The sequence below is a fragment of the Musca domestica genome, unplaced genomic scaffold (genome assembly GCF_030504385.1).
Source record: "Musca domestica strain aabys unplaced genomic scaffold, Musca_domestica.polishedcontigs.V.1.1 6, whole genome shotgun sequence".
NCBI classification, from domain to species: Eukaryota; Metazoa; Arthropoda; class Insecta; order Diptera; family Muscidae; genus Musca; species Musca domestica.
Genome location: NW_026712363.1, coordinates 6,819,536 through 6,831,048, shown reverse-complemented (window position 1 = coordinate 6,831,048; position 11,513 = coordinate 6,819,536). Strand labels below are relative to the sequence as shown.

At 36.4% G+C, this 11,513-nt stretch overlaps 1 protein-coding gene across 3 annotated transcripts; it reads left to right on the top strand.

Annotated features, from left to right (window-relative positions):
• The first annotated feature begins 476 nt into the window (after positions 1–476).
• LOC101891677 (mucin-2) lies at positions 477–6,289 on the top strand. Of its 3 annotated transcripts, XM_059129230.1 has the most exons (5): positions 477–607; positions 671–1,456; positions 1,622–1,655; positions 2,160–2,587; positions 4,361–6,286. In XM_059129230.1, the coding sequence occupies exons 1-5, from the start codon at positions 598–600 to the stop codon at positions 6,055–6,057; spliced, it is 2,955 nt and encodes a 984-aa protein (XP_058985213.1). In that variant the 5' UTR covers positions 477–597; the 3' UTR covers positions 6,058–6,286. The 3 variants fall into 3 exon arrangements, with proteins under 3 accessions (XP_058985213.1, XP_011295732.1, XP_005191180.1); XM_011297430.3 differs by having other exon boundaries at positions 1,622–2,587; positions 4,367–6,289; XM_005191123.4 differs by having other exon boundaries at positions 1,622–2,587; positions 4,361–6,287.
• Positions 6,290–11,513: the final 5,224 nt, after the last annotated feature.

Genomic DNA, 11,513 nt, shown 5'->3' with positions numbered 1-11,513 from the left:
AACCACCCTTAACGACATAAACAACAAAGATTTGTATTGGCAAAGTAATGAACACTGTATTTTAACGTTCTAAACGGGCCCTGTGTAAATCAGATGGTAAAACATGACTTGAGTAAACCTTAAATGCCTGCAGCTGTTAATTAGCTTGATTGAAAATTGAAAATGGAAATTGAGCGTAAAGTGTAGATTTAGATGGTCTACATTGAAGATTTAATGGAATTATCATTTCAACATCGTAACCACAATTTGGTAATGGTTCTTCATCAGCATTATTTACTGAAATCCAAACAACGTCAACCAGTCAAGCTATTGTCAGCAACAACTTGTAAAACGTTGTTCAGCTCAAATTTTTTTCTTATCTAGAAAATCAAACATTGAACTCTAACAAAAAGAGACATCCCAAAACAATGGCTAGAAGATACGTAGTAAAATGCAACTTAATTATTTTTAGTGCAACATCATGTTCAGGCCACTTGAGAAATTATCGTCATATTCATATGACTATTAACTATAAATAATACCGCCACACAGTTCTAAGTCCATTAGTTCTGCAGTGCAGTTCCCATTGACGTGCCGATTATTTCTAAGTGGTTAAGTATGCAGCTGTGTAAGTTATGATCGATTTAAAAATTTACTTAAATAAAAGAATCTAAAATTTCCCTCGTTTTAGATTTGCAACTGATTTCATTGTGGATTGCTTACTTTCGCATGCATGAAGCATTTGTAGTTGCTGATTTATGTAGAAATCGCCAATTTGGATTTAAGGTTCAGGATCCTGAGGATTGTCACGGGTTTTATGTATGCCTTGGAGAAATTGGTCACTTCAGTTTGGACTGTGGCCGCGAGAATCGTTTCAATGAAACAATACAACGCTGTGTACCTGGGAAATGCCCCCCATGTCCTTGCGCAGTTCCAGACAGCATACCACAAATAACGGCTTTTATACCAAGTCTGTCATACCCTGTGGCTTATAACTCAATAATGTACGCTGCAAGTACAAATAGTCGGCCTTGTAATTCGGGATCTGACTCAAATGTTTTAGGGAATTCGCAATTAAACATTAGATTGCAGGGTTCGTCGAATACAGACTCAGACATTTCTTCCCAGAGTAAAGTCCTCAATTTTAATAACGGAAATTTAAACAAGAATCTTACATCTAAAAAACACGCTCCCACAACATCCGATGCTTCGTCAATTTGCATGAATAAAACCAATGGAAGTTTTGAAAGAGATCCCTACAATTGCAGTTTATATTATATTTGCTATGACAATGAGTCATATGCCCAAGAGTGTCCAGGAATATTCCAGTTTGATACCAAAGAAGGAAAGTGTAACATACCAGAATTAGTTAACTGTATGCAAGATGATGGGAGAGAAAGGACTTCGTCTGAAGAAATATCACAAAAAGCGACCAAAAGTATCGAGAATAGCACTACGATAGTGGCAACTAACACAGGTAATCCCGTGATAAAAGAAAAACAAAAATACTTCGAGAAATTCAAACTTTTCGAATATCTAGTCAAATCTATATTTTTCTATGGTACATATATTCGCATTAAACACTTTCCAAAATACTGATAATGGTTGTCTAATACCGCTTTACATTATTATTAATTATTAGGGACAGCATTTGAAAATTCTGCACAATCAAATGCAGTAGGGATATCAACTGCCATAAAAGAAACAAATGATGTATATTCCTCGACATTAGGAACTGAAACTACTCTTCCATCAGCAGTTTATGATAGTTCTGCAACTGCCGATACAAAGCAAAGTTATAAATCCGATGTATCGGAAAGCACAATAACAAGTGAAGTCCCAACCAGGACAATCAATACAGGGAGTGAAACAGAAACTACTGCAGAATCAAATACAGTAGAGATATCAACTCCCATAAAAGAAACAAATGATGTATATTCCTCGACATTAGGAACTGAAACTACTCTTCCATCAGCAGTTTATGATAGTTCTGCAACTGACGATACAAAGCAAAGTTATACATCTGATGTATCCGAAAGCACAATAACAAGTGAAGTCCCAACCGCGACAATCAATAGAGGAAGTGAAACAGAAACTACTGCTGCGACCACCTCTGGATTCCCAAAAACAAGTGAATTAAAAACGGAGACATTGCCAGCATATTTTTCTACAAACCCTACGGAGGTTCCATCGAGCACTGAAGTAGCACTCATTACATCAACCATTGATGTTGCAACTGGATCTGATTCAAATGGTTTAAGGAATTCGAAATTAAACGTTGGTTTACATTTGAATAAGAAACTCACATCGAAAAAGCTTACTCCCACAATGTCTTATGCTTCGTCGATTTGCGTGAATAAAACCAACGGAAGTTTTGAAAGAGATCCCTACAATTGCAGTTTATATTACATTTGCTATGATGACAATGCATATAGTGAAGAGTGTCCTGGAATATTACAGTTAGATACAAGAGATGATATGTGTAAAATGCCAGAATTAGTTAATTGTACGTCAGCTGACGGAAGAAGGACGACTACCTATGAAGCACTCCCTCAAACAACTGAAAAAGGTATAAGAGACGTTACTACTGCTGTGGCTGCTAATACAGGTGAGCCTTAAAAAAAAGATAATTCATATTTTTATGAGCATATTTCTACTCAGTGTATTTCAAATTCGGATGGAATCGGATGGAACCAGCATATGGAAGCTTTATCTCAATCGGTTTCCACTAAATCTGACGAAGCAATTTTTGTGTTGTATGTGATCAAATATCGTTGCTTTGGGGAATAACATTGCTTGTTATGACTTTGGGAAGACTTCAAATTAAAACAGAGAGAACTATATGTTTTGGAACCACAGTTCTTAAACATGATTTTATTTTAAATCGTTATAAAATGAATTTATTGTATTATTGGGTCCATTTCCATGAAATATTGGGTCCAGTTCCATTTTTGCCAATTCCAAAAGCTGCAAAAGACAGAATCCAGGCCCAATCGAATTTTAAACGATTTCTCTAAAAATGTGGTTATATTGCCAGAATATTCAATATAAGGATGTACCGTTATATGGCGGCTATATTGAAAAAATTGAACTTTACAGAGTGATTGCAACATACAGACAGTCGTCTTAGAATATTACGCTGATCAAAAATATTGGACGGATTATTGTCATGAGAAAGAAGTAGGTCCATGTTTTAAAATGAGTCCCATAACGCTTTGTCGGTCAAATTTGTTTGTTAAAATATGTTCGCATCTTCCTGGAATTGAAAGCTAAATGCCACTTTTGGACATGAGCGCTCGCCATTCCCATTTTTATTGGCAAATTTTCCCGGGATTAATAATAATTATTATTACTTTATTTATGGCAAGTTACCATTCCGAAATTGTATGAGTTGTTAAAGTCCATTTTTGTCCTACCGTAAAAAGACTACACATCATATAAATTTTCTAAAACAAAAAAAAAATCCGAAAAGAAACAAGTAAAAAGCTGTAAGTTCGACCGGGCCGAACTTTAAATACCCTCCACCATTTGGTACAAATTTGGCGATTTCCAAAAAATAAAATCCATTAAAAATTCTGTTAAAATCTTAAAAATACCGAACGCTTATACGACGACGTGGGCCTGCATAGGCAACTTTTGTCATAAGTTATTACAATATTTAAATGCGAAACTTGAAGAAAAATCTGTTTATAATGTAGCTAAAATCATCAAAATACCGATTAGGGGGAGGGGTACCGTTATATAGGGGCTATACGAAGACGTGAACCTGCACAGACAATTTTCTGTCTTGGGCTGTAGTATCCATTACGAACTTCAAATTCCAAATTTGAAATAATTCCGGCGAAAAATGTCGCTAAAATCATCAAAATACCGAATATCGGGAGGTACCGTTATATGGGGGCTATATGATAACTTGGACCTACATGGCCCATGGTTCGGAGGAAAGTCAGCAGTATCTCGTGTAACAATTTTCAAACTGATATCTTCATTATTTGGAAAATATACGGATTTTAGGTAAATCGAAATAATAGGCGTAAAAGTAGGTGTTCAATATTTTTTTCTTTACAAACCTAGCTCGGGGTACGACGAACGTTTTTACAAAAAATTATGCAAATCGGTATAGCCGTTTTCAACGGAGAGTACATTCCGTAGTATATTTTTTGACCAAAGTATAATGTGAGTACATATATATACATTCTCCTCTCCCTAAGTTAATACACAAACGTTGATTTTTTAATGTTTCAAGAAAACAAAGAGAATGTAGCTTCGACCTTGTAATTGGTGACTGCTCATGTTCACCTAGTGTGGTTGCTAGTCAAAACATTAATTGAAAATTAAACACCTTACATTTGTTGGAATGTGTTTTGTAATATTTCGTTAGTTTCAGGGACGACGTTAGACCGTTTTGCAGAGTCTTCTTCAACAGATGTATCAACTCCTATGGAAGAAACAACTAAAACATCATCTCTTGAATCTACTTTTACACCCACGGTCGTTGATTCTGCAACTGCTTCTGTTGGTATAACGGAAATGCACACACCTGTTATATCGGAACTTACAACAATATCTACGATCGCCGTCATACCAACAACGGAGCCTACAACACCTATCGTCCCAAGTGAAACGATTAGTACAGTTTCCATAACAGAAAATACCGTCTCAATCGTCTCGGAATTCTCAACAACAACTGAGTTACACACAGGTACATTGACAACGTATACCACAAACCCAATGGAGGTTCAAACCATCACTGAAATAATTGTTGTTACATCAACGACGGATGCTATAACAGAATCTACTCTCGACACCACATACCCAATGGAGGTTCAAACCACCACAGAAATAACTGTTGTTGCTTCAACGACGGATGCTACAACAGAATCTACTCTCTACACTCAATATTCTACTATCACTTCAGGGAGTTCAACAATTACTGTGACAACATATATTCCAATAATCTCAACCACCACTGCAACAGCAGATATTACATTAACAACTGGCTCAGGAACGGACTTTACTACCAAGACTTCAGCCAGCTCAACAGCAATTACATTAACATCCGATACTACAATGAAATCTACTACAAACACACAATCTTCAGCGATCACTTCAGGAAATCCAACAGAACATGCGACAACACATTTTCCAACCAATTTACCAACAGCCCAAATCACCACTGCAATAGCAACAATTACTTCCACATCTAGAACCATTCCAAACTCTACTCCAAACTCAGAAACTACTACTGTCACTTCAGAGAGTACACCAGAAGGTTCCACAACACACTCTCCAATCACCACTACAACGGCAGCTATAACTTCCACGTCTAAAACTACAACAAACTCTACTCCAGTCTCTCATACCACTACCACCACTTCAGATTGTCCAATGGAACCTTCCACAACATATTCTCCCACAAAGGAACCAGCACTTCAATCCACCACCACAACAGCGCTACCCATTACAACTCACCCTACCTCCAGCATTAAAACAACTACCACAGAAACTACGCAGGCTGCTACGACACGATCCGCACCGACTACTACGACACGAATTACATGTGCTATTGCGACGCGACCTACTACAGCCACTACAACCACTACAGCCACTACAACCACTGCAGCCACTGCACCCACTACAACACGATCTACACTGACTACTGCTGTTTCAGGTCTAATTTGTTTAAATAGACAAGATGGGGAGTTTATTAGAGATCCTAATGATTGCAACAAATTTTATACGTGTTTCAACAATTCGTCGTATCTACAAAAATGTCCTGCTGGATTATATTTTGACACTGTACTAAATGTGTGCAATTATCGTCACATGGTTAATTGTCCTATTTCACCAACTACGCCACCACATCAGACTGCCACACCACCCAAAGATACACCAAAACCAGACGATTGTTCCCAACTGCCAGGAGGCACTTTCGTTAGAGACCCGACGGATTGTAATATATACTACGTCTGTCTTAATGGGAAACCCATTAAATTACAATGTCCTCGTGGCCAATATTTCGATAATGAACATTTTGTATGTAATTTCAAGTATTACGTATCTAATTGCAATGTTTAATGTAAAACAGTCGAAATTGAAATAATATCTGCCTATATGAAATAAATTACATTCAGGTATTTCCCAATTTTCAAATTATGCAAACGATGTAGCGAAGTCCAAAACTGTAATTTCTGACATTACAGATGTCTTAAATTTCGAAAGGATAATCAAACAAGTAAAAAAGCTGTAAATTCGGCCGGGCCGAACTTTGAATACCCTCCACCATTTGGAACGAATTAGAAAATTTTCAAAAAAAAAAAATAAAATCCATTAAAAATTCTTTTAAAATCTTTAAAATATCTAATATAGGAAGGTGCCGATATGTGGGGATATACGATATTGTGGACCTATAAAGACAAATCTATGTCTGCGTGTAAAGTACTCACAAGGAACTCCTTGTGTGGATTTTCAAAATACCGAATATCGCGGGGTATCGTTATATGGGAGCTATACGTTATCGTTAACCTATATAGAGAATTCTCTGTCGGGGGGTAAAGTGCTCACAAAGAACCCCTTGTGTGCAAAGAACCCCTAGTGACCATTCCGTTGAAAAATATGACTAAAAACATCATAATACCGAATATCGGGGGTTCCGTTATATGAGGGCTATACGATATTGTGGACCTATATAGATAATTCTCTGCCGAGGTTTAAAGTACCCACAAGGAACTCCTTGTGTGGATTTTCAGACAATTCCGATGAAAAATGTGAGTAAAATCATAAAAATACCGAATATCGGGGGGTACCGTTATATGGGGGATATACGATATCGTGGACCTGTATTGATAATTCTCTCTCAGGGGGTGAAGTACTCACAAGGAACTACTTGTGTGGGTTTTAAGACAATTCCATTGACAAGTGTGGCTAACATCATCAAAATACCGAATATTGGGGGGGGTACAGTTGTAGAGGCGATATACGATATCGTGGACATATATAGACAATTCTTTTTGAGGCGGTAAAATGCCCATAAGGGACTCCTTTTGTGGAATTTCAGACAATTCCGATGAAAAATGTGGATAAAATCATCAAAATACCGAATATCGGGGGGTACAGTTATATGGGGGATATACGATATCGTAGACATATATAGACAATTCTTTTTGAGGGGGTAAAATGCCCACAAGGAACTACTTGTGTAGATTTAAAGACAATTCCATTGACAAATGTGGCTAACATCATCAAAATATGGAATATCGGGGGGTACAGTTATATGGGGGATATACGATATCGTGGACCTATATAGACAATTCTTTTTGAGGGGGTAAAATGTCCACAAAGAACCCCTTGTGTGGATATTCAGACAATTCCGTTGATAAATGTAGGTAAAATCATCAAAATACCGAATATCGGGGGTACCGTTATATGGGGGCTATACGATATCGTGGACCGATATAGCCTATCTTCGAATTTGATTTGCCTGCAGACAAAAGCTTCCTATCTTAATTCGTTTAGACTGTAGCATGATTACAACAGACGGACTGACGGACGGACAGGGCTAAATCGTCTTAGAATTTTACGCTGATCAAGAATATATATACTTTGTTGGGTCTAAAATGAGTTACAAACGGAATGACGAACTTAATATACCCTTCATACTTTTTTGGTGGAGGGTATAAAAATGAAAGCTTGTTGTATAGAAGGAATGCAACTTCTCAAATATTTTCTTGTTGCAAACTTAAAATTGATCTGTGTATATTATGTTGAATCACATGGTCTTAAAAATAGCCCCGTTTGCGTTGTGTTTTGCTTAAGCGACCGTTACAAAACTTCCATTTTGCGGGTTGGCCTAACCCAAAAGAATTCCTTTCGCATTTTATTAACATTTTTAGATATTGGCCTTTTCTAAACTTCGTGAATTTTGACAGGACTCACACACTGAGATCAGTTGCAAAAAATATGAAATATAAATGAATTCTTTTTGATGAAATGTTTTTTTTTTCGATTCAAACTCTGCAAATACGAATACGGAATCTTCCTCACAAATGGTAAAAAGTTGAAAAATTATGAATCGCAAAAAGGGAAAGGATTTCCAATTGCCTGCCTATTTTTCTCATCGAAACAAATGTATCAATCTAGGTTCAGGTACAAAAATGGACAATGTATAAAACAAGCAAGGAACATATTAGTGGTATATATTTCGCTATCGTCTATATCTTTGGGAATTTCATTGTTTGTAAGATCCTTTTGATGATCTAAATAGTACCAGTTTTCGGTTTATGAATGTCAGACGGACTGTCCACGTATTCTTGGGAATTTATTGTCCAATTCAGATACAATTTTGTACAGTTAATTTTTTGGTTCTATTGAAATTGGTGGTAATTGATTCAGATTTGGATGTTGCCTACCCTCTACCATATATAGTATGGAGGGTATATTAAGTATGTCATTCCGTTTGTAATTCATAGAAATAATCCTTTTAGACCGTACAAAGTATATATATTCTCGATTAGCGTAAAATTCTTAGACGATTTTAGACAGCCCGCCCGTCTGTCTGTTGTAATCGCGCTAGAGTCGAAACAAATTAAGATGGGACGATTTTACACAGATCAGTATTTTCCCTGCAGTCAAGTCAAGTTCGAAGATAGGCTATATCGCTTCACGATATCGTATAGCCCCATATAACGGCACCCTTAGATACTCGGTATTTTAGTGATGTTAGCCATATTTTTCAATGGATTTTTCTGAAATCGGATTTGTGAAGTTCTTAATAGGTACATATGACTCTGACCAAAATTGTGTAAATAGGCCTACGATTGCATCTATTCCCCATATAAAATTACCCCCAGTTATTCGGTATTGCCTTCCCCTAGCCTAAAACTTTCTATATAGGTCCATGTAGTACCTCATGTCTATATAATGGTACCCCGTCGATATACGCCAATTTTATGAATTTAGTCAGATATTTCAAAAGGTTTGTACATAATAATAGCAAACATATTGGTATTTTGATGGAATTCTTCACATATTCTACGGTAGTCTTAGTAATGAAAAATATGTAGAAAATATAAAATAAAAACATATTTCTCTAATGTATCAAAATTTCAACCCGCCGAACTTAACTGCTGTTTTACTTGTTATATTTAAGCCTGCTCAAAGTCATAGATATAACTTTCATACATTGGTTATATTAAACTTTAAATTTAAACCGCCCTCACGCATAATACGTAATCAATAATGTTCATAGTTGGCGTGATGGACTTCATATAAATTTCCAATCAATTTTATCTGCTATAACCTGACAATAGTGGATATTGTGATTTCTATTAGCAAACAGATACAATATTTCCTCCAAATAGTATGTTCCTTATAAAAAATAAGTAGGCAATGGTTATAGTCGTGCCGAGCCGACCATGTGATACCATACAACACCACAATATTTAGAAGCCCCCCTATGTACAAATCCATTTTGGAAGATTTCGCTTTTGAAATTATGTCACGGAGCACTGCCCAGATATTAGCCTTATCATTTTGACCAGGTACATTTGCCCAATATTTACGAACACCGTCGTGTTGTTAGTTGTTGTGGTCAATTTTTAAGCTAAATATAATGGTCATCCAAAATGCTAGAATTCTTGCCTATCCTTAACTCTCTTCTCAGGCGTGTCGATTGGCTTCAATTATGTGATCAGGAAGTTTTGTCTGTTTTGAATCCCTAAATATTTTGCCATCATCTCCCGAAGTAAGAGGCCACTCATCTATATGATTAGTTTGTCTACGATATATGCCTTTATTTGTCAACGAAATCAGCATAAAAAGCCTGAAATTCGCCTGTAAGTAACGCTGGTATTTTTTTTACACAAAAAGAGTGGTCCAGTCTACCCCTTGTCCTATATTCTAATTTCTTGCGAGATTTTGTGTCCTTTGGTTTCTATTTGTGACCTTTATAACGGCTGCAAAGTCAGGAACATATTTAGTTGTTGGTCCATTTCAACCCTTAAATATATTGCGGACATCTTTAAAAACAATAGCCCTACCCCTTCTGAGCCTAACTCTATCCTTGTGAAAATTTTTTCGTGATGATCGGACAATAATTGCAATCTGTATATAACAACCCCAACCTGTGTTGTAAGGTGAAAAAATGTTTCAAAATGTACACTTCAATATTCGTACGGGGCCGACCATGTGATACCCTACAACACTATAATATGTTAAAAGCCCCCTTATGTCCAAATCCATTTTGGAAGATTAGAAATTATGCCATAGACCAGTGCAGATTACCCTTAGCTTTTTGACCAGGGACGTTTGTCCAATATTTACATACTTCGTCATGCGGTTGGTTGTTGTGGTCCATTTTACAGCTAAATATAGTCCAATGGTCATCCAAAATGCTAGAATTCTTCCCTGTCCTTAACTCTTTTCTCAGGCGCGTCGATTGGCTTCCATTGTGTGTAATGTAGACTCATCTATATGATTTGCTTGTCTACGATATTTAGCTATATTCGTCAACGAAAACAATATAAAAAAGGCAGAAGTTCGCCTTTTGTGTATTTCGGATAACGCCTTTGAGTAATGCTGGTATTTTTTCTCACAAAAGTAGTGGTCCATTCTACTTGCTGTCCTAAACTCCTGTCCTTTCCTTTCTATTTGCGGCCTTTATAACCGCTGCAAAATCAGGAACATTTTTAGTTGTTGGTCCATTTCAACCCCTAAATATATAACGGAATCTTAAAAAACAAATGGCCTAGCCCTTGTGAGCCTAACCCTACCCTTATGAGAATTTCCGTGAGTATCGGACGATAATTGCAATCTGTATATAATAACCCCAACCTGTGTTGTGAGGTGAAAAAATTTTACAAAATATACACTACAATATTATTTAAAAAATCTAATGCGATAAAAATATAAAAAAATAAAAAATGTCACAAAATACTACAAAATCTACATTAATATCATTATTGACATCTATTATGCAATTTACTTTCATACCAAGAGGGCATTCTGAATTGACAAGATTTGTCAGAATCGGTCCAGCCATTCTTGAGATATAAGCATTCTAGCTTACATCATCTTCCTTTGTGTATACAAATTGTATATATTTCTATATATATATATATATCCGATCTATTTACTATCGACATCTTCGTAACGGTCAGAATTTACCTGTTCGTCTATTTGTGATTTCGCCAGGAATAAAAATATTCGCGTTTAATGGAAAATTTGACTATTATTAAACAGACATGTTATGGTCTATTTTACCCACTAAATATTACCCGATGGTCCATAATTGCGACCAGTAGAGCAACTGCAAAATAAGGAACTTTTTCAGTTTTTGGTCCATTTCAACCCCTAAATATTATACCATTATTCTGGCGCTAGCCCCATCTGCATTCTAAATTTCGTGAAGATCGGGCCATAATTGCGACCCGTAGAGTGATTACAAATTAACATGGACAGACGGACGGACATACATAGTAGATCGACTCAGCTTGGATAGAAAGGAAGATCCATATATACTTTCCTATATGGGAAAC